Source organism: Sorex fumeus, unplaced genomic scaffold, assembly GCF_029834395.1.
Source record: "Sorex fumeus unplaced genomic scaffold, SorFum_2.1 ptg000029l, whole genome shotgun sequence".
NCBI lineage: Eukaryota > Metazoa > Chordata > Mammalia > Eulipotyphla > Soricidae > Sorex > Sorex fumeus.
In genome coordinates, this window is record NW_026606086.1 from 18,372,514 (window position 1) to 18,396,543 (window position 24,030).

Consider the following 24,030-nt stretch of genomic DNA (forward strand, 5'->3'; position numbering starts at 1 on the left):
TGGCCATTGTGGAAGGGTCCCTGATCAACATTCCACAATTCCTGGGCACAGAGCCAGGAGTAGCTCCCAGGGACCACTGGTTTTGGTCCAAAAATGGAGGAAAGGAAGAAAGGAGGGAACCAGAGAGAAGAGAAACTAGGTACAGAGAACCTGATACTCCACTAATCCAACCTAAAAGACAGACCCAGAATCGAACAATGCGCATACTCCCATTCTCCCTGCACACAGAATACCCACCAAAGACACGACAGGGCACACTCCAATTCTCTGTGCACACAGAGAAGCCGCCACAGATACAATAGGGCATAGTCCTATTTTCTCTGCACACAGAGCACCCACCACAGATACAACAGGGCACACTCTCATTCTCCCTGCACACAAAGACGCCATCACAGACACAATAGGGCACACTCCCATTCTCCCTGCACACAGAGAAGCCACTACAGACACAACAGGGCACACTTCCATCCTCTCTGCACACAGAGTACCTACTACAGACACAATAGGGCACATTCCCATTCTCCCTGCACACAGAGAAACCATCACAGACACAATAGTGCACACTCCCATTCTCCTTGCACACAGAGAAGCCACTACAGACACGACAGGGCACACTCCCATTCTCCCTGCACACAGAGTACTCAACACAGACACAACATGACACATTCCTATTATCCCTGCACACAGAGTACCCACCATAGACACATCAGGACACAAAAGGGGACACTCCCATTCTCCCTGCAGAGTAGTACTATAGACACATGGCTCGCAAACTTCAGAGTGAGACAAGATAAAGTGTCTTCTCTGGCCACAATGGATTAATCTAGAACTCAGCAAAAAAATCGGAAAATTCAGAAGTAAGTGAAAATTAAGCAACACGTTCTTAATTAGCCAATAGGTCAAGGAATTAATCATAAGGAAAACTATACTGCAAATGAGGTAAGTGAAAATAAAACACATCAACACTTATGGGATGTAGCAAAAGACATCTCATCAGATTTGTAATCATAAGCAGTTCCTTGAAAGAGATCACAGGGGCTGAAAGAGGACCCAAGGGCTAGAGCACTTTGCATATGGGAGCACTTGTCTGACAGCACAGAAAGATCCCAATCCCTGAGGGAGTGCCTCCACCAACAATAACAACAAAGAGATCTCCAACCAATAAACTAATTTTATGTCTTAAGGATTGCAGAGAAGAAGACCACTAAACAAACACACAGCTGGCATAGAAAGAAAGAAAGAAAGAAAGAAAGAAAGAAAGAAAGAAAGAAAGAAAGAGAGAAAGAAAGAGAGAAAGAAAGAGAGAGAGAGAACCTCAAGGCCATGTTCGAAGATATTTCTTTTAAAAAAGAAACCTATGAAACCAAAAATTGATATTTTTAAAGGCAGAGAGAGAGGGGCTGGAGCAATAGCACAGCAGGTAGGGTGTTTGCCTTGCACATGGCCAACCCGGGTTCGATTCCTAGCATCCTATATGGTCCCCTGAGCATTGCCAGGGATGATTCCTGAGTGCAAAGCCAGGAGTAACCCCTGTACATCGCCAGGTGTGACCCAAAAAGCAAAAATAAATAAATAAATAAAGCAAAAAAATATATAAAGGCAGAGAGAGTTGACCAAAACTGATTGTACTAGTAATTAAAATTTCCCAACAGAGATAGTACAGTGAGTAGGAGGGCTTTCAGCACACAGCTGATCCAGGTTCAATCCCCATCATCTGATATGGTCCCTAGAACACTGCCACAAGTAGTTCTTGATTGCAGAGCCAGGAGTAACCCCTGAGTACCACTAGGTGTGGCCCCAAAACAAAAACAAAGCCTCCCAACAAAGAAAAGCTCCAAATCAGATAGCTTCAAGTCAATTTCTGTCAACTTAGAGAATTAACACCAAACTCTTACACAAAATTTTTAAAAATAATAAAAAGGAAAAAAACACTCTTCTCTTTCATTTTGTTTGTTTTGGTTTTGGTTTTGTGTCACACTTGGCTATGCTCAAAGGTTACTGCTGGCTCTGTATTCAGGAGTAACCTCTGGTGATGCTCAGGGGATCTTTTGTGGTACCCAAATCAAACCAGGGTCAGTCACATGTAAGGCAAACACCTTAACCCCTGTACATGTATTCTCTCTCCCAGAAACCATCTTAATTCATCCATGAGGCCACAATTACTCTTAGTCAAAGATCTTACTTACAACAATAGATAATGACACATCAATGCCCTTTATGAACATATATGTAGAATTTCTGAATAAACTAGCACATTAAAAAATTTAAAAAGAATCACCTAGCACATTAAAAAATTTTACACCATGACCAAGTGAGATTTTTTCTCAATAATGCAAGGATGGTTCAATATATGAAATCAATCATTATATTATACCACCTTGAGCAAATAAAGGGGGAAATACTACAGTTGAGATCAACTGCTTCCAGAAACACCTGAGTAAGATTCATCATCCTTCCTAAGAAGACACTGAGCAAAATAGAAAGCAACTTATCCAGCATGATAAAGCATTCTTACTAAAGAACCCTATGGCTGGAGCGATAGCACAGCAGGTAAGGCATCTGCCTTGCACACGTCTCCATTGTGAGACTTGTTGTTACTGTGTTTGGCATATCGAATACGTCACGGGTAGCTTGCCAGGCTTTGCTGTGTGGGTGAGATACTCTCGGTAGCTTGCCGGGCTCTCTGAGAGGGGTGGAGGAATCAAACCCGAGTCAGCCCGGTAGGCCGTGTGCAAGGCAAATCAATGAACAATGGGAGGACAGTGACTAAAGAACCCAGGTCACAGAGGCAGGCTGCAGGAGGAAATCTGCCTTTTTGACCTGGGTTCTCTGGTGGAGAGAAACTGACACCAGAGGTGACATCGGAGTTGGAACAATGTTTGCCTAAACCCAGTTATGGATGCCGTTATGAACATCTCCTCGAATCACAATTTCTCAATTTAAAACCTCATTATTTTAAAAAGGACACAGGTGACATCATGTTCAGAAGTGAAATACTAGAAGCCTGTGTTCCCCCTAATGTCAGGGACTAGAGAGGGGTGCCTGGTGGCAGAGCATGAGCTCAACAGTCTGAGGCACAGACTTTGCCTGCAGGAGGCCCAGGGTCTATTCCCAGCACCACATGGTCCCCAGAACCCCTAAGCTTAAAGCTGTTAGCAACCCCCACCCCACCAGTACTGACAGATGTGGCCACAAAACAAAAACAAAAACAAAAACAAAAGAGTAGGGCTGTACTGGGAGTTCTAGCAGAGAAATTGGGCAAGTAACAATAACAGTAATCATTAAAAAGGAAGAAGTAAAACTATCTCTAGTCATAGATAACATGATGTTAAATAAAATCCTAAAGAAAACGGAAACAGCATCTCACTAAAGAGAAAAGAAAAAAGAAACTGTTAGAGGAAATAAAAAATGAATTAACTTGTTGAGCTAACTTGTTAACAAACAAGTTCATCAAAATTGCAGGATGTAAGATAATCATTCAGAAAAATCAATTGTTTTTCTATACACTAGGATTGAACCACGATTTTTGCTTTGTTTCATGTTTTGGGTCACACCCAGTTATGCAAAGGAATTACTCCTGGCAGTACTTGGGGGATCATATGGGAATGCCAGGGACCAAACTGATTTCAATTCCCTGCACCCTATATAGTCCCCCAATCACCATCAGGCATGTAACCTGAAGCACAGAGTCAGGAATCAGCTCTGAGCGTCACTGTGTATGCCTCAAAAGAAAAAAAGACAAAGGCTCCATTCGCAATAGCATAAAAATAATAAAATACTTAAGACTTATTTTAATGGAAAAGACAAAAGATTTGAGAACTGAGGGTTATAAAACAAACCTAATTTTTCTTTTTCTTTTTTTTTTTTGCTTTTTGGGTCACACCTGGCGATGCACAAGGGTTACTCCTGGCTCTGCACTCAGGAGTTAATCCTGGCGGTGCTCAGGGGACCATATAGGATGCTGGGAATCGAACCCGGGTCAGCCACATGCAAGGTAAATGCCCTACCCGCTGTGCTATCTCTCCAGCCCCATTTTTTTTTCTTCTTTGGGTTGTACCTGGCAATTTACAGGGGTTACTCCTGGTTCTGCACTCAGGAATTACCCCTGGCGGTGCTCAGGGGACCATATGGGATGCTGGGAATCAAACCCCAGTTGGCCGCATGCAAGGCAAACACCCTACCCGCTGTGCTATCACTACAGCCCCCAAATGTGAAAAATTTTAAGAAACCGAAGTCAATGGAAAAACATTTCAAGTCCATGGGTTAGAAGACTAAACATTGCTTAAAAGGAAATACTCCCCAATGAGATCTACAGATGTGATGCAATCCCAATTAAAATCCAATGGTGTTCTTGCAGAAATGGGAGATTTAATTTTTAATTTTATTTTTTGAGATCTAATTTTTTTTGTTTTGCTTTTTGGGTCACACCTGGCGATGCACAGGGGTTACTCCTGGCTCTGCACTCAGAAATCACTCCTGGCGATGCTCAAGGGACCATATGGGATGCTGGGAATCGAACCTGGGTCGGCTGCGTGCAAGGCAAACGCCCTACCCGCTGTGCTATCTCTCTAGCCCCAAGATCTAATTTTTAAATTCATATAACAACATTAAAAAATCCCAATCTAAAATTTTGAAAACTAAAAACAAAAAGGAAGAACTCACACTTCTCAATTACAAAACTTACCACAAAGCTACAGTAATCAAAACAGTGTGTATGTTCAATTGATTTTCAGCAAGGGTGCCAACACTTTCAATGGAGAAATGCTGAGACAAATGGATATCCACAATAAATAGAATGAAGCTGGACTCCCACCTCATGCCATATATAACAATTAGCTCAAAAATGGGACAAAGACCTAAATACAAGAGTTCCAACTATAAAAGTTTTTTAAGAAAACATGGGGGTGAATTTTCATGAAGATGACTTAGCAATGGTTTCTTAGCTATGATAACAAAAGCGCATTCAACAAAAAGAAAAAAATCAGATTTTGTTGAAATTAAAATTTTGATGACTGTAGAGACAGTACAGTGGGTAAAGCACTTGCCCCACATGGATCTGGTCCACTGAGCCCACCAGGAGTGGTCTGAGCTCACAGCCAGGGGTAAGCCCCAAGAACCACCAGGTATTGCCCCAAAACAAAACAAAAAAGTATAACGTATGTGCATCAAGGGTTATTCCCGTAAGAGTTAACACAATCCAGAGAATGAGAGAAGATATTTGTGAATCATATATCTAGTACAGATCTAGTTTCTGGAATACAGAGGATGCATACCAAGTATTTGCCAAGATAGGTCATAACGTGGACTATAAACTAAACTTACTGCATGATTTTTCTAATTAATTTATTTTTTGGTCTTTGAGCACACCTGGTGGTGTTCAGGTGCAGCCTCCAGCTCAGCAGAGCCTGGGGCTCCAGGCAAAGAGTGGGCTCCAGTCCTTGGAGTCACCTCCACGTCCTAAACTTAATAATTTAAAGATTCAAGTCAAAGTAGGCTCTCTTATTAGAAGTGAATTAATTTAGGAAACATAACAGAGATATCTGAAAAACCTGTAAACTTGTAAGTTTTCAAACCTTATTTGAAAACTTAAAAGCATACTTCTAAAATAACTTATACATCAAATATAAAATTAAGGAAACTTGAAGGTATTTTTAACTGAATGAAAATGAACACAAATCTGGATGTTTGTGATGTTGCTAAGGCAGTACTTAGTAGAGCACTTTAGATCACTAAACACTAGTGTCAGAAAAGAAAGAAGTGGGGCCAGAGTGATAGTACAGTGGGGAGGGCTTTTGACTTGCACACAGCCAACCTGGTTTGATCCCCTGCATCCCATATGGTCCCTCAAGCCCGCCGGGGGCTTCCTGTGTGCAGAGTCAAGAGTAATCCCTCACATCTTTGGGTGTGGCCCCAAAACAAAATAAAAAGGAAAAAACAAAAAGGATAAGGTCTTGGGTCAATGTCCCCAGTTTCTACCTTAGTAACTGGAAAAGAGGGGTCCAGGAGGTAGCCCTGATGTAGAGCACCTGCTTTGTAGGGACCAAGACTGTAAATCCAATCCCAGCACCTTGCCACATACCCAATGCCATCCTGAGGCACTGCAACCAAGTGTGTGATCTCTTCCAGTTCACCAGGACCCTGTGTGCCAGCACCCCACACCCCACCCCAACTCCTGCTAACATACTCAGGGCAAGAACAAAGGGAACGGAAAGGGGAAAAATGGAAAAAGGAAAAACTAAAGACAAGGTTAAGATTAAAAAAAAGAATGTTATACAGATCAGAGTAGGAATAAAAGAAAATTAAAAATCACAAATGAAACTAAAAACTGATTCTTTAAGAAAGTTAAAACACTGAACAAAAATACATCTGATCACAAAAAAAAAATTAAGTAGAGGTGACCAACAAAATCTTTGAGAGCTTTTTGTTAGATTAACAAGGAGAGGGGCTAGAGAGATTGTTCAGCAGGTAGGGCAATAATTTAAAGATTCAAGTCAAAGTAGGCTTTGCACGTGGCCAACCTAAATTCAATCCCCAGCATCCCATATGGTCCCCTGAGCACCGCCAGAAATAATCCCTTAGCACAGTCAGGTGTGGCCCCCAAACAAAGAAACAAACAAATGATTAATAAAGAGAAAAGGGGCAGTGATCCTACACAAATTCTTACTACAGAAAAAAAAGGTCTACTGGGTTTTTACTTTTTTTTTTTTCTTTTTGGATCACACCTGGCGATGCTCAGGGGTTACTCCTGGCTTTGCACTCAGGAATCACTCCTGGCAGTGTTCAGGGGAACAAATGGGATGCTGGGAATTGAACCCGGGTCGGCCGCATGGAAGGCAAATGCCCTACTCGCTGTGCTATCACTCCAGCCTCTCTATTGAGTTTTTAATAAATTGCAGATATACACTCAGGATACTCTCCACTGGAGTTTGAACAAGAAAATTTAAGTGTACAGGTAAGAGAGCATTTGTCACAGTCAAACAACAATCAAACATGTTTACTGACCTCCCCGAGGGGAAGGAGCACTGTGTCCTCCAATGATCACAAGGATACCAGAACTTTCAAGTGTCACCTTCCATTTTTCAATGATAGCCATAGACTTGTCCTGAAAACGAAGATGTTGGCAGGTCAGGAGCCCTCCTTCAGAACTTCAGTAAGGTCTTAGATCCCCAAGGATTGCCCATGACCATACCTGACTGGCATCATCAAACACAGAGAGCTCCATGGGGCCTTCGAAGTCCTGCTGCCAAACGGACTGCAAACACTCGTCCAGCCACAGCTCGGCATTGTGCACCGGGAGGATGACAGACTGGACCCAAAAGGCACAGAGCAACAGTTACGGTGCAGACACTAATGCCTCTCTTCCTACCTTCTCCCCATCACACTCCTATGACTATGCCATAGACTCTCAGAGTTGGCTTCTGAATGCTCTGAACGAAACAAAAACTCTGAAAGGCAACAGAAACTGTCCCAACGTTGTGGCTGGAGAGCTAGGAACAGAGAGGTGTCTATCTTACACATAGCTGACCCAGGTTCAAACTCTAGCTTCCGATATAGTCCCTCCAGGAGTAATCCCTAAGAGCAGAGCCAAGAGTAACACCTGAACATCTCCAGGTGTGGCCCCAAACCAAAAAACAAACAAAATCACCCATCCTAACTTCATGGAAGATTTGTGTTTTCCAATCAGAAACATCATTTCATTCTGTTCTGGATTTTGTGCTTGGGTGACCATGTGGTGCTGGGGATCAACCCCAGGTCTGCAGCACAAAAGACTGCACTCCCACCCTCTGAGTCAACACCCTAGCCCAGAAAGATTGTGGTGGAAAAAAGATGGAGTGTCTTTCAGCCCACAAAAATCAGACTGGCCCTTTGCAGGATAAGCATTTTCAGGAACCCTAAGGAATGCCACAGAGTTTCCTCAGAGAAACCCTCCAGGAGGGGTGGTGGTGATAGTCCCACCCACCTCGGTGCATTCTACATGGAGGGTTTGGTACTGTCTTGTCTGCATCCAAATAAAAGAGAAATTTCTCAAGAGGCAAGTCAAGAAAGCATCTGATAGCAAGAAAGTCTCCTCAGACAAACTGTGGTGACCTGCAACCCAACCCTGACAGAACCCAAGCCAGGCAGGTGAGCCTGTGTGGACAGACAACACAGTGTGTGCATGTGCATCGTACATAGGTATGAAAATAGCATTTTAAAAACACTGGATCCAACCATTTATTCATGTGAATTTTAAGAAAGCCCGTGGGTCCAGGTGCTGAGAAGCGATTCCCTCAGCTACTTGACTGCGCACGTGATCAAAGCAAGCACAAAAATTTATAAGTCTACAACTGTACCTCATGGTGTTTCACTAATAAAAATAAAAAAAAAAGTGGCAGCCCTCAGAGTCTGCCCCGCGGCCGGGCTCGGCTGTCCCCTCAGGGTGGACTAGTGTGCTGGGGCTCGGCTGTCCCCTCAGGGTGCCGACGGGGCGGTGGGCGGCGGCTCGTCTCAGCTTTTGCGGGGGGGCCGTGATACTCGCGGGCCGGGCGGGACGGGACGAGCACGGTCCCACAAGAGCACCCGATTCGGACCTCGGCGCCGGCTCCCGGCCCGGCCGGCATTTTCAACACTAATGATCTGGGCAGGGAAGCCGCAGGCAAGCGGAGTACTGAGAGCAGTACCGAGTGGCAGGAATGCGGGACCGGCAACCGGAAGGAGGGAAATAAAGTGGGGAGGGGGGCTCAGGAGGAGGGGTGAGAGGATGGGGCACGAGGGGTGAGGCGGGGGACGGGGTGGGGGGGTAGGGGGAGGGAAGAGGTCCGAAAGAAGGGGAACCCAGAGGAGGGCTGCGGGGAGGAGCGGTCTGCAGAGGAGGGTGGAGAAGGGATGGGGAACCGGGAGGGGGCAGGGCGCGTGCGGGGGCGAGGGGCGTCCGGACAGCCCAGCGGACCTACCACCAGGGCGCCCGCTCCCGAGGGCCGCTCCATGACACGGGCGCCGGCCCCGCCCACGCTGGCTGCGGCGCCTGCGCGGGAGGCGCAGCCCGGGCTCGCCGCCCCCGATTGGCGAAGAGAGATGTCCGTCACTCGGGGACACCGCCCCGGGAGCTTCTCGAAAGGCGCCAGCTTTGCAGCTCCGTCCTAGCTCGGTCCAGAGCGGGAGCAGAATCTGGGTGGGAGCCCTTGCCAGGTCCCCCGTGCTCAGGGATGGCCTCGCTGCTCCGATCGTTGGCAGGACGGCCAGAGACCGCAGACCAAGGCTGAGGGAGCAGGAGCCGGCACCCCTCAACTGGAGTCGACCGGAGTCGCGGTCGTTTCAGCCCCGCGACACCCTTCCCTCTTGCGGCCCGAAAGGTCTGCCCTTCGCGGGGAACAGCTGCCGTGAGTTAACGAGCAGGAACGTCCTTCCACCCTTTTCCGATCAAACTAAGGTTCGACAGCCCACGGCAAAACCAGAGCTGTTTCAGACTGTACACCCCTTGAAAGGTGATTTTCTGGGGCAATAGAGCTCAGTGCCAGAAGGTGGAGAAGAAAGGGGAACTGGGAGGGGATGCAAGAGACCCTGGGTTCCACCTGGCACCACCTGGTCCCCAAAGCAATGCTGGGAGCACCCCACCACCACCACCACCAAAGCATCACAGAGTGTGGCTCAAAATTTTAAAACTGTCCTCCCGTTGTTCATCAATTTGCTCCAGCGGGGCCAGTAACGTCTCCATCGTGAGACTTGTTACTGTGTTTGGCATATTAAATATGTCATGGGTAGCTTGCCAGGCTTCGCCATGCAGGCGAGATACTCTCAGTAGCTTGCTGGGCTCTCCGAGAGGGACGGAGGAATCGAACCCGGCTCAGCCAGGCCTGCTGTGCACAAGGCAAACACCCTACCGCTGTGCTATCGGAGCTCCAGTATTTTAAAACTAACAGAATTAAATTTAAAAAGTTCTTTTCCTTGTACTGGCTCAGTGGTAGCAAGGCCAGTTCAAGTAGAAACACTGATCAGAAAAGTAAAAATGGACTTTAACATTGTAAGAAAAGCAGTTCAAGACTTTGTTGCCAAGGAAAACTTTTCTGGAATTGGTGCTCTGGGAGCAGCTTTGCTTTAAACAACTGGGTAATGGGTGTATTGCTGGGCTCTGGGAGGGAGATGAGGTGGACGATGCTGACAGGACTTGCACCCCCCAAATATGTCACTTTAGCACGAGGCTTGGGTTTGAAGATGCTGAGAAGAGTTATGAAAAGCTCTTCTGCCTCCAAGCAGATCACACCTATGTAAAGGGGTCCCTCATCCTTGCTTTTCCAGGAGACAAGTGGAGACCATCCAGAGGGGCCAAGGAGTCTTCATGTCTCCCCATTATTCTCCACAGAACCTCTGGGTATGTGCTGATCAACTGCCTTTCTCTTGCCTAGAACCCAGAAGGAAGAGGACAAGGTTAGACTTTCCTCCCACTGTCCAGGCTGTAGTCCAGAGTACAGTAATGGGAAAACGGGGACTGGCTTCCATGAGGGGGGCTGCAGTGGGGACCCAGCACCCCTGTGAGCTGCCCAGGACAGCACACGGACTGTGCCAGTATCCACCATCTGCACCATCCCAGGTGGACCAGCCATTGCGGACGCTGAGAAGAGAAGGATCCAGGAAGTCATTGTCCCCTCAATGTGCTGCCCACTGCTGAGAGCCAGTCCTGGACTTGGTGTCCTGGAGCTGCCACTGAAAGCAGGAGCTTAGGTACTCTCCGCAGGCACCCCTGGATAAGTACGGCCTATGGCATCCATTCAGTTCTGGGACTGGGCTTCCAGGAAGCGACAATACTCACTGGCTTCAAGTCTTCAAGGGTCTTGTGCCAGCCCATGGCAGACAGTGCTACTGTGCCATGAGTGGACATTGCAACACCCCGTGCTAAGGAAGAACGACTGCCACTTCAATCATGAAAGTTCAGTGAATGGCAACTCCCCTATTGCCAAGAAAGTTACAAGTCTGAAATTCTTTTTTTTTTTGGGGGGAGAGGGGGTTGTTTTGGCTTAGGGGTGCTTGGAGGACCATGTGATGCCAGTTATTGAGCCTGGGATTCCAGCATCCAAAACATGCTCAGGCCTCTGAGCTGATACTCCATGCCCAAAGTTGCAATTTGTTTTTATTTTTTATTTTCCTTGTTCTTCCAACACCACATTTGCCACCAGAGTATTTACTTCTCTCTACTGCTGTCTCAGGGCTCCCTCCCAATCACCCCACCCACCCACAAACACCTTTGGTACATCTTTTTCTCTTATCAGTCTCGCAAAGATACCGGTCTTTCTAAAATAAACTCACTGATCAGGAGCTGCTTCCAGCATGGTGCTCAGGGAACCATAAGGGTTCATAAGGATTGAACCCAGGCCCCCAGCATGCAAAACTTGTACCCAAGACCTTTGTGGCATCTCCTGGCCCCCAAATATTATATATGTATATACATACATACATATACATATAAAAGTAAAATCATGAGTTGTGCAAGTATAAAAGAAATACACTTCCAAGTTTTTATTTACTTGCTACTGAATGAAGGGCCAGGAAGATGACAGACCCAGTTCAAAGGGGGGTCTAACCGGAATGCAGATGCATGTATCAATGCTGAAATGAATTTGCTGATGGCATACCAAACATTCAGTATCCACAGGGCCTGACTTAACCTTTGGGATGAGCTCTCACATGTGGAAACCACAGCCGCTTCCTGAAACAAGATCCTTCTGCTTCTCTGGACTCTGTTCCCTGCATTCAGCCACTCCCTGGTGCTCTAGGAGCAAGAGGATGGCTCTGCCCAGGCCAGGGGACACTACCCACAGGGGCAGAGAGCCCAGATCCATCTGGTTGCACACTGCAAGGGTAGCAGCACTCGCCTTGCTCATTTTCATGCCTTTTATACTTTGTCCTGTAAATGGCTAAGCCTGGATATCACAGCATTGCTCAGTACAAATAAATCAGGCAGGACAGGTCCCCTGCCAGGCAGCCCGAGGAGGGATGTCGGTAGCCAGGTGACACGGTGCACGTGGCCAAGCCAATGGTCTCCCATTTGGAAGGATTTGGAAGGCACAGGAACCCATGACTCCTCAGCAAGGCTGGCCATTGAGTGTCTGTGCTGGGGAGGGCAGAGGGACCCACTGTCACATAATCAGTGGCCTGGGTCTGATTCCTCTCACTGGACAGCTTCCCCAAATCCTGAATGTGAAGCAGAGACACTCTGCCCTGCCTCACAGCTCTTGCCCACCACTGGGGTGCTCAACTATCACTCTGAACCCTGATGCCCTTCAGCTGGTGACAGTGTCACAGATGCTGCTGCTCTGCCCTCCAGGCCTCTGGCTCTGGTCCATGCCTCCTCTCCCTGCATGTAGCCTGCACACTGCGCCATCAAATGCATCAGCTTCTGGCCCCTTTACCTGCAGCCCAGGAGCCTCCTCTGCATTGGCCCTGAAGACTGGCAGGAAGACTTGCTCACTGCTAGTAGAACGAAAGCCCCCTTTAGTCTCCTCAAGGACCTTTAGACTACAGAGGCACGAGGCCATTACCAGCCACTGTCCCCTCCCAGGGCCTGGTTCTTGGTAATCATCTTAGCTCTGGAGAGAGTGAAGAAAAGCAATATCAGGGGAGTAGACCGATAGGGACACATTTGCACTTTTCCATCTCAGGGTATAGCCCCTGCTGGTCTGCAGCATGGCCAAGGCTTGGAACATCCACTCAAAGTCACACCTCATGGGGCAGGCACAGGGTCGTCTCGGCACTGCCCACTCCTTGTGGCTGGCAGAGTCCAGCAACTATGCCAGTTGGCTTCTGATGCAATGCCAGGACAGAGAGGCTGGGGTGAGGGAAATGATACCCAGACACATGCCCTAACCCCAGGCAAGGCCACTCGTTGGCACATGACACACAGGTGGGATCAGAGTTCCCATACTTTGCGGAACACACAGGTCCTGAAACTCCTGCCATGGCTGACTGCTTCTGTCTGCAATGTGAGTGCCATAAGACCTCTACCCTGAAGCAGTTCGTGAAGGGTACAGACATACAAGTAAATAAAACAGAGAATGAGTGAGTGAACAAGAGAATGAATGAGCGATCGAATATAAATGAGTGTTACATAATGGGTGTGTGAGTGACTAAATGTGAGAGAGTGATTGAATGAGACAATGAGGTAATAAATGAGTATGAGATAGTGAGTGCATGAGGAGGGAATGATGAGTATGAGTGAATGAATGTGTGACAAAGTGAGTGAGTGAAAGAATAAGTGAGGTAGTGAGTGTGAGATCAGAGAATTATGGCTGAGGGAGGCAGGACAGGGCAGCTGTCACCTGATCTCAACAAGATTCTGGCGTGTCTTGTCAGCAGTTCAAATGCAGAAATGCTACAAAGGCAGAAAAGTGCTGGGCTGGCTGGGATGGGGTTGGGTGCTGGGCTGGCTGGTCATGGGGTTCCCCTGACCAGGGATCCCTCCTCACTGAGACCCCGAGTGGGGCTGTTTTCACCCTGGACATTGGTTTGTCCTGGTCCAGGGTCTGGATGTTTTGGAAAACTGACTCAAAGCCCCACCACAAACCCACCCAAAGGGTTTGACCTTTTTCCTGCAGGTACTCTTCCAGTACTATCCAAGGGGGACAGGCCACAGGCAGGCCTCTCAGCCAACTAGGAAGAGCAGTATTGCTCCTTTTAGAAATCAGTTATGTCATCTCAGCTCATTCGCAACATGACAGGAAATGGGGCCTAGGATCTTGGAATATGGTAGCAGAGTCAGTTGGATACTCTGAAGGGACACTCAAAACAGTTACCTTCTACTTGGTTCAGAACCTTCTACCTGGACATTTGGGAAGTACAGGAAACACATGGGGCTGGACCAAGGGAAAGGTCTTCAAACTCCTTCCAAGGGCATGGCCCAGTGGGGAAGAGGCCTTTCCGTGAGTGATGTGATGATGTGATAACATGATGTCGGTGATATGATAGGGTGAAAAGGGTGCTGAAATGTGAAAAGGTGGTATGATATGGTAATGATGACAGATTGTCCTGTGACAGGGCGAAGTGATAACAATAGTGTGACATGCTGATGGATGACATGTGACCTATGTGATGTGGTGAGGTGGGTGATTTGATGCGGTAAGTGATGTGATGTAGGTGACAGGATATGGGTGACATGACAGGGTGAAAAGGGCATTTCCATGCAAGGGTGATGTGATATGGTCATGGTGACAGGGTGACCTGGTGACAGAGCTATGTGGTGACAACGGTGTGACATGGTGATGGATGACATGGTGACCTAAGTGATGTGGTGAGGGCAGAGATAGGATGTGGATGACAGGGTGACATGGCGACCTGAGTAATGCGGTGAGATGAGTGGCATGAGTGATGTGATGTGAGTGACATGCTGACAGTGACATGGTATCCTGAGTGATGTGGTAAGGTAGGTGATGTGGGTGATGTGGGCGAAGGATAGTGTAGTGTCTGAATGTGGCCCCAAGTGGCCTATGGTGGCCCTGAGGTATAGCTACCCAGTGGCGAAGGGACATGAAGCTGGACCCCTGCAGCAAGGACCTGATGGACTCTGGGCCTTACAGGAATGTCTCCAGGGACAAAGGCCCACTTAGGCAGGAGCAATAGTACAGCAGGTAGGGTTGCCTGACATGCACCTAACCCAGTATAACAGAATGGTCCCCCAAGCCTTACCAGGAGTGATCATTGAGCACAAAGCTAGGAATTAAGCCCTGAGCACTGCCAGGTGTGACCCAAAAACCAAACTCAAAACAAAAGGCCTAATTGGTTCCAGCCTGCTGAGCACCCAGGGGTGTATGGGCATGGGACTGCAGTGGGTTCACAGGCCTCCAGTAGTCAAGATCCTCTGCTCAGCGACCCACCAGGCAATTCTGTCCTGGCCATCACCTGCGTCCTGGTGATGGTTTGGTTTCCTCAGGCGCAGGAGCTACTAGGAGACCCTCACAAGGGTAGGGGTGAGGGGTGGAAAGAGTACAGGATCCGGGCACAGGCTCTGCTGCCACCGTGTATCCCAGCGTAGACCCTGCCTGAGGCTATGGGGCTTGGGAGGGGGTGCTGAGACCCCATAAAGGGTCAGGAGGGAACACGGGGTGGGCAGCTGGGAGGTCGCCAGGAGGGGAGACTATGACCATTCAGAAGCTGGTCACCCAGGGAGATGGCAGCCGCGCAGCCCGCCCCTCAGCCTGACTTGAAAGAAGGGAGAACAGACAGAATTCTAAGCCGCCAACAAAAGGGCTTCCTGTTGACACAACAGACTTTAACTCCTCTGTCCTCTGCACCCTGATGCTGGCGCCTCAGCCTGTGCCCTGTTCCCCAGGGCGACAGACCACGGGAAAGAAAATCAAGCTTCCAGTCTCTAACTCTGCAATCCGTTTTTTAGAAATTAGGTATGAAATCCAGATCCTGCTGCCCAGCATCAGCCTCTCCAGCCTCAGAGGACCTACAAGTGCCCTCAGCATCTGCCATGTGCACATTCAGAACCATACAGAACTCTCTCTCACACACAACATGCAAACAGATGAACACAGACAAAACACACATGAACCCACAGTATTGGCATGCACACATGTGCAGCATTGACACATGTGCACACACAATGCAGCACTCCAGTAGATATTGGTGCACACACATAACACCTCACATATATGTACACACACAAAGGCACCTGTGCATGACATGCAAACATGCTCATTCACACATATGTATGTACATACATGAAGGCACTAGTGCACAGTACACAAACAAGCTCATACATGCACATATATGTTTACACATGAAGGCACTCAGAGGCAGCACACAAACATGCACACATGCATACACATATGTATGTATACATGTGAAGGTACTCATGCATGCCACAAACTTGTTCACTCATATATATACACATGTATATACACACATGCAAAGGCATTCATGCACAGCACACAAACACACTCGTGCATACACACATACACACGTATGTACACACATAAAGGCACTCTTGCACAGCACAGACATGCTCATGCATGCACACAAAGGCATTCATGCATGGTACACACACATAAAGGCATTCATGCATGGTACACACACATGCTCACTGATGCATACACACATAGATACATATATACACCCATGAAGGCACTCACACATGAAAAACATGCTCACTCATGCATATACACATATATACATTTGTACACACATGAAGGCACAATCAACAAACATGCTCATTCATGCATACACACATACATACATATATACACACATGAAGGCACTCACACATGGCACATAAACACCTTCACTCATGCATACACACTCTGAACACCCAGCAAGTGCTAGGAAATGCAGGAGTTAGAGGGAAGTTCTGCCTTTTCTCCAATGGCCTCCCGACAACAGCTAATCCCCAGTGGCTGACCTACCTCTGTAACTAAGGGATGGAAGTCATCCAGATCAGCATTCTTCAACCTCTGCCCCTTGGGACCCCCAGGATGTTTCACAGAGGCCACAGGTGGAAATCCTATAAATGGAGAACTTGATGTGAGAGCAGGGACTGACCAGTAGGGTGGTGAAAACAGGAAATAAGGTCAGAAGGGGCCACAGTGGGAAAAGTTGAGGAACTCTAGTCTGGATCATAGTTTTCTGCAGGATATAGAAGTCTGGTTGCCAAGTCAAGGGTGGTGGGAGGGTTACATGCCAATAAGGCTCAGGGAGGCAGGGCCCATGGCCCCTCACTCACAGGGGGCATGGGATGTCAATAGTGTCTAGTGGCTGGAATGTTGGGATCAGAACTGACCAGAGGAGAGGACTGAGGGAGGGGACAGGAAACAGGGTCTTGCCCACCCCTGAGCCTTATGGGTGCACAACCTAGACAATTTGTGGCTCTGGGGGCCCACTGATTCTATTACCCACTCACAAGTGGGGAAGCAGGGATAACACAGCTGGGATGTGCTGGTGGTTTGGCAGACCTTACCTCTCTCAGTCATTCTTCCCATCCTGAAATCCAGCAGCCAGCAACAGTTTATTTAGTCTCTGTTCTCAAGAGATGGATCAATACGACTTAAGTTCTAGATAAAAAGTTATAGAGGGTGGAGGGTGTAGCTCAGCAGTAGAGCAGTTGCCTTGCATGGATGAGGCCTGGATTCAATCCCTGGCTCTGGAGAGCGGGAAAGGTGGGGAGAGGAAGGGCACGAGTGAGGAGATAGAGGAGGGGTGGGGAGAGAGAGGAATGAGAGGAAAGAATTAGGAAAGAGAGAGAGAAGAGAGAGGCAGAGAGAAGAGAGGAGAGAGAGCGGGTGTGAGAGAGAGAGAGAGGAGAGGAGAGAGAAGAGAGGAGGAGGAGAGAAAGTATGTGTGTGAGAGAGAGGAGAGAGAAGAGCATGTGTGTGTGAGAGAGAGAAGGGTGGAGAGAGCAGAGAGAGAGAGAGAGAGAGAGAGAGAGAAGAGATGTCTATAAGCTGGAGACCCTGGGTGCCCAGATGAAATCAGTTTGAGTCCAGAGGCCTGAGAACCAGGCCTAGTTGGAATCTGTAGCCCCGTAACAGAATACCTGGGAGCAGCTTCAGGGGTACATGGGGCCACCCTTAGAGGGCACATGGGTACACACAGGGATACGAGAGCAACACCAGCGGTACATGGAAACACCTTCAGGGACACATGGGAGCACCCTCGGGGTACATGGGAGCACCCTCAGGAATACATGAGAGCATCCTCAGGGGTATATGGGAGCAGGAGCACCCAGGAGTCCATGGGAAGAACCTTAGGGGTCCATGGATAGGGGTAACCTCAGGGTACATGGGAGCATCCTCAGGGATACATCTGAGCACCCTCAGGGGCTCATGAGAGCACCCTCAGGGAATGCTCTGGGAACCCGGGGAGCTCTTACTAGAAGATATGGTCAGGGAAAGGTGAGTGCTCTGGTCATCGTGGCCCCATGGATTGGACAGTAGCTGCCCATGCCGTTGAAGGTGCACCTGATCCCTAAGCTCATGGAGTCAGATCTCCCATGTGAGACACCCCCACAAGCACCAGAATTGTGCCAGAAGCCCTCTTATGTCTCCGAGCTCAGTACAGCCGTCACGCAGAGACAACTGCACACAAATATCTCACCTCTCCAGAATTCATGTTCAGATGAAGACCCAGACGGGCCTTGACTCCAGCACACAGGGCACTCTCCTGCCACAGCCCCAGACTCCAGCCTGTTCCCCAGAAGAACAGACAAAGGTGCAGTGATGTTGGCTTGGGTCACTGTCCATGACTAACACTGTGACAGAATGATAACAATCAGAGGTGCAGGGAATCAGTACATCTTACTGACTTGGTGAAGGAACAGGCGAGAAAAAGATTCTCATTACAAACAGATGGAACTAGAGTGGTTTGCAGTCTTAACAGGGAGGAAGCACTCATGAGCACACCAGGACCTACCTCACCCCTGCCATGGTTTCCTGCTGCAGTTGGTCTAGAATGACCCTCCAATTCCCACTCTGGATTCCCTCCACCCTCAGAAAATTGGCCCTTAAAGGGCACAGGGAAGGGCCTTGCTGGTCTGCCAGGGTCTGTATCTGTGGTCTTGACCTGCAGAACTTGCACCCAGCTCAGGGGAGAATCTCTTCACTGCACCAGAGACAACTGGAGTCATGGGCCAGATGGGCTCTGAGAGATTGATGGGGTCTCTGGCAAGACGGGGACCACAGATCTGCATCCCTCGGATCAGCCTCTATGGGTAGAAGATCCAGTTTGGGACAGAGCCTGCTTCTCTCACCTGATCTCATGTATATCCATGTGGTAATATGTGTGACTGGAGGCCACACCTGTGATCAGTCACCTCACACCCTTTGCCTCTGAATCTGCCCCTAACGGCACCCAAGAAGGCACTTCTTCTCTTCTGGCCTTGTCTGTCCTGCCCCCAACACCGGAAACTTAGGGCCATCACCCAGACCTTCCCCAACCTGGAAACTCCTTGTCCACACCATCTCTTCAGGTTCTGGAACCTTCCACCCCTTCCCCTGAGGTCTGGAGTAAGGTGAGGCCCTAGCACATGGGATGTCCCACCACTTCAGGGTGGACCCGTGTCTTGGAGAGAGTGGCTCCTATTCCCCAAGGCCAAGCTCTGTCTGCTGCTCTTGGTTCTGGGAGGGACGTCCAGATGATAGGGTAAGTGGACAGTAGCTCAGGGCTACAATGACAGCCTCCCCTCCCCCAAGAGGTCCTACCTCCACCCTGCCTATCTCTCAGCCCCTCCTGCAGAGGGCAGGCCCAGCCTGTGGCCAGCCTCTAGGGCCCTCTGCAGGGCTGGCAGGGGAACAAGAGGTCCCTTGCTGGCTGTGTGGGTACAGACCAGGCCCCACCTGAAGGGTCTGGACAAGATGTCTCTGAGCCACTGCACCTGCAGCCCAGGTGAGTCACCAAGGTGTGGCCCAGAACCAGCCTCAGAGGGCCCTGACCTGGGGATGGGGGTAGGAGGTTGTCCCTGGGCTCCTACAGGCACAGAGGGGTGACCTGAGAATGTCTGAACACATCATGCCCTGTTCACTCCCCCCTCCACTGCTCTCCTGGTACCTGACATGCACCCACCATGCCATGGGGCCTAGAAAGCTCAGGTCTGGCCATGTAGCCAGGGACACTATTGTGGGACCTGTTTCTCCTTCTGTCATGGGTGGGAGAGTTCCACCCTCTTTTGGAACCACCCACAGTGGCATGCAGTGGGATCCGCAGTCCTGATGGTGCAGTGCACAGGCCTGGAGGTACTACTTGTGCCCAGTTCTGTGTGCCACTGGGGATGCGCTGGGCAATGCATGGGGCCAGGTGGTGCTAGGACTGAATTTAGGGCCTCCACAAGCCAGGCATATGTTTCAGTCCCCCTGAACACCTTCCCGAACACCTTGTCTCTCTGGCCTGGCCCCCTATTCTCTCAAAGGCCCATTCACCCCAATCACTGTCTTTGCAGCAGACCTGTGGTCTGCACTAGCAGACTCCAACAGCCCCTCAGTTGGCACCCAGCCACCAGCAGGTCTGGCAGATAATTCTGATGTGAAGGGAATGGCTGGCTTGAAGCAGGATGGACTGTTGAGAGACCTTCAGGTGTCACATGCACCAACAGAGCCCTGTGTTCAGATGACAGGCACCCTGAGCTCACAGTGTAGGGTCACGCCCTGTGCAATGTGAAAAAGGCCTGTGTGTGTGTATTTCACATGCAGATACTCTCACATTCAAGGGGTGGTCAGAGCTCAAGGTCTCAAAGGGAAAATGTCAGTGATTGTATGCCAGGGGACCTTCCCACAGGCCGCAGGGGTCCGAGTTCCTTCCTCAGCTCTGTGGCGACATCTTTGAGAAGGACTATGCTGGCATCCTGGTGACAGAACCTGTCAGACCCCTGGTTTCAGTGAGCACAATCTTCTGCTCTTTGGCTTTGCTCTACCGACTAGCATTTGTCACTCACCTGCAGGTTATGATAAGCAGGTACTCTTCTCAACGAGTTCAGGATTTAGGGGATGGGCCCCTCCTGGTCATCAGGAGCAAGTACACAGCACATGGCGGGATCCTACAACATGGGGCAGATGGAAATAAGCAAACAAAGTGGGTAGCAGGAGGCGTTGGGAACTCTGCACCTCCTGCACAAACAACATGAGAAAACGGGGCACGGGGTGGGGTGCTACGAGGATTTCCCCAAAGACTATAGCAGGAAAACATCCTGGCTCAGCCAGATACCTGAGCTGGGAGCCAGTTACACTGAGCAACCTGGGGTCACCTAGGAGCACCCACCAGGGGTGCGTGGGAGTACACAAGGGGTACATGAGAGCACCCAGGAGCACATGGGAGCACCCTCAGGGGACACAAGGGAACCAGCAGGGGCACATGGGAGCAACCTTACACCCACTGGGGGACATGGGTGGGATCCTTAGGGGCCCATCAGGGCACCCAGAGGAGCCTGTAGCATCCTCAGGGACATATCGGGGGCACCCAGGGATATATGGGAACAACCTCAGGGGCACATGGGAGCACCCAAGGGCAAATGGGAGCACCCAGTGTTTTTGCTTAGAATTGGGGTCTCTAGACCTGGCCCAACCACAAGGGCAGCAGAAATCCCAAGTACTGGGGGCCTGTATCTTCTAGGCAGAAGCCAAAGGAAGGTGTTCAGGGGGTAGCCAGGGGTCTTATAGATTGCAAGCAGCATAGACTGGGATTATGTGTGATCCCAGAGTTTCTGTGATGCTATGGGAACCTGGCCTTAGAAGTCCAGGGGACCTTGTCTGCCTTCCTTACCTGGGACCCTACTCACAGGGCGGGGTGGGGCATGGTGCTGGCATCTTAGGGGGAGGTCTGCCCTCCACTCAGGTCTGTGATCAGTCAATGTCTCAAAAGATATGAGCCTGGGGTACTAGGTGTGACAGCCCAGCTGCATGAGACCCCCGGGGCTACTTGCTACAGGAGCCAAGGGCTCATGCTACTGCCAGTTCCTCCAGCACAGTCTTTATGGACCATGCTTCTCCTGGGTCCAGTGTCCACACACTGTCCTAGGGGCTCCTGGCAGCTGAGCATGTCTTCCCCTAGTTCTAGCCCTCCTCCTGTTCTTGGTATGCCCTCCACATCTTCTCCTGGCCCTGGGAGGAAGCACCCAGTTCGCCTGAGTGGCAGTTCTGGTGTATATGGGGGTTGGGGGTGGGGTCTGTCAACTCCCCAAAGGCACAGGCTCAATGCAGGCTCAATGCCCTGACCAGCATGTGACACCAAGAGCACAGGACTGACTTTCCTACATGTGTGATGGGTCTCCTTGGAGCCAAGTCCCTTCTCAGGACACATTTACCTTCTATCAGCCTCAATCCCCTGATCCCTCATGGAGCCCTTCCTTCACAGGCTGCCTCTGAGGACTCAGTGCAGAGACATTCCTGGTACAGAGTGACTGCAGGGCTCAGGGCAGGCAGCCAGGGATGCCTGGGGGAGACAGCACCACACACCTGCCTGCCTACAGAATCACTGGCCCCCAGAAGCTGCACCCTCAACACCTTTCCAGAGGCATATAGCAAAGCACGCAGCTAACTAGGTTAAGGAGGCGTTGGGGAAAGGTTATGGGGCTGAGGCCACTCGCCCTCCACCGGCTGTTTCATACCCTAATTACACGTTGCTCACTCACTGCACTCGCTGGATGCTAAATTACGAGTGTTTGCTTTTCATCACCCGGCCACAGTCACGATAATTACGTCCCTCTGGGAAGGTCAGCAAAAATAACCTGGGAGGGGAAGCAGAGAAATGGGGGTGCTGCGCACACAGGGGCGGAGCTGAGGGACAACCAGTACTCAGCAGCTTCTCAGATGCCAGCACCCACGGGGCAGGCTGGGCTCCTTTGTGAACAGGCTCAGGTGAGGCATGCTGAGTAGCTGAATGCACGTCACTGTCTCAAGCTGTGACCCCTAGGAACACCTTGGCAATGCAGGTGCTGTCAGAGGCTCAGGGGACTCACATCATGGGGACCAAGAGGGGACATGGTTCCCTCCACCGATGTGAGGCTGCACACAAGGCTGTCACGAACCCATGTCACTCTGAGGCCCCACCACCCACCCACCTCGCAGGTAACAGTGTCAACAGCCCCCCTGACCCCACAGCCCGGAGAACCAGATCAGGGAGGGGCCAAGTGGAGCCAGGCCTACTCTGCCAGGGATCTAGAGTACCCCAAAAGCAGTACGGATGGGGGCAGGTGGTAGTGCCCTTTCCTGGGGACAGTCCCTGTGGCACCCAAAGCAAGAAGGTGACACATGGTGTCGGAGTCCTTGGCAGGCATTCTCAGGAGCCGGCAGGCCTGCCTGCCACCCTGAGTCGTGGGCAGGCCTGGCATGGGGCAGCAGGGAACCAGGCCAAGGCCGTAGTCCTGGATGGGTCACAGAGGTACCCAGGAGGCATCTGGTGGATACATCTAGAGTGAACGCAGGCACAGACCTACAGTGGAGACACAGACCCTGGCTCTGGTGTGGGCTGAGTGTAGCTCAGGCCCACGTGGGGTGGAGAGGGTAGAGCCCTCCAAAAACTCATGGAGCCCCCTAAAAACCCCTAGGGCTAGAGAGAGTACACAGGAAACCCCTAGGGCTAGAGAGAGTACAGAGGGTACTGTGTGCTGTTTGCCTGCACATAGCCGACTCCAGCTAGAGCCTGAGCACCCCAGATGTTCCCCTGAGCACAACCAGCAAGTGACCCCTGAGCACAGAGACCCAGGAGTGACCCCTGAGTACCTCTGGGTGTGACCCCCAAACCAAACAAATAAAAAATCCACCAGTGTCTTGCCCATGTCCATCCCTTTGACTTCATGGGGCCATGGGAGTAAGTGGAGGATACACAGGGCAGGATGGTGGATGTAGGAGCATTTGTGGCTGAGGGACCCTCAGGGTGGACACACCCCTGGAAGAGGAGGTATGGGCAGCAAGGCAGCAACTGAGCTTCACAGCGGCAGTGGGCTCTGGAGGTTCTGCTCAAATCCCATGACTCCTACTGGGGTGGGCCAGGGCAACACTGTTGCTCCTCTCCAGGTCCAACCAGGTGAGTGCTACTAGCACCAGGGGCCTTAGAGCACAACTCTCTGAGTCCTGGAGACGCGAGTCCCGGAGACACGCCCTGTGGGTGCGTAGAACGCAGAGCCCTGCAAGGTTTCTTGGGCTCTGAACGGGCTTTGGTTGCTGCACAGTCTCAGACACCAGGAACCCCGATGCACATTCCACATGTGGAATGTTGCAGGGCCAGGGATGCCAGGACTCTCCTGCTGGGCACAGGTGGAGGATTGGAGGTCCTGGGTCATGATTCTTCCTAGAACTCTGGACCAGTTCTGCAGTGCGGCCCCACTCTGTACCTGGCTGCTTGTCAGAAGGGGTTCTGGCGGCTCTGCTCCAACCTTGTTTCAAGGACCCTCAGAAATACAGAGGTACTTGCATCCCCAATAGGCAGGGCCTCTCAGGAGACAAGTTGTGACAGCAGCAAGGTCAGACCCTCACCCAAACATGACTCTACAGGGCTCATCTAAGTACTGAGCAGGCAGCCATGAGTGACTGATGGAGGGACCCCTTTGCGTGTGGACCCACTTCTGGCTGTAGGGACAAG

General features: G+C 50.2%; 1 protein-coding gene across 4 annotated transcripts in view; it reads right to left on the reverse strand.

Moving 5' to 3' along the window:
* Positions 1-8,999, reverse strand: part of B3GNTL1 (UDP-GlcNAc:betaGal beta-1,3-N-acetylglucosaminyltransferase like 1) — a 70,201-nt gene extending 61,202 nt beyond the window's left edge. For all 4 annotated transcript variants that reach the window (XM_056115267.1, XM_056115269.1, XM_056115266.1 and 1 more), the window contains exons 1-3: positions 8,934-8,999; positions 7,190-7,306; positions 7,003-7,102 (exon numbers count right to left, since the gene is read on the reverse strand). In XM_056115267.1, the coding sequence (XP_055971242.1) occupies positions 7,003-7,102; positions 7,190-7,306; positions 8,934-8,966 (250 nt within the window). In that variant the 5' untranslated portion in view covers positions 8,967-8,999. The remainder of the gene's footprint in view (positions 1-7,002; positions 7,103-7,189; positions 7,307-8,933) is intronic.
* Between the last annotated feature and the right edge of the window lie 15,031 nt (positions 9,000-24,030).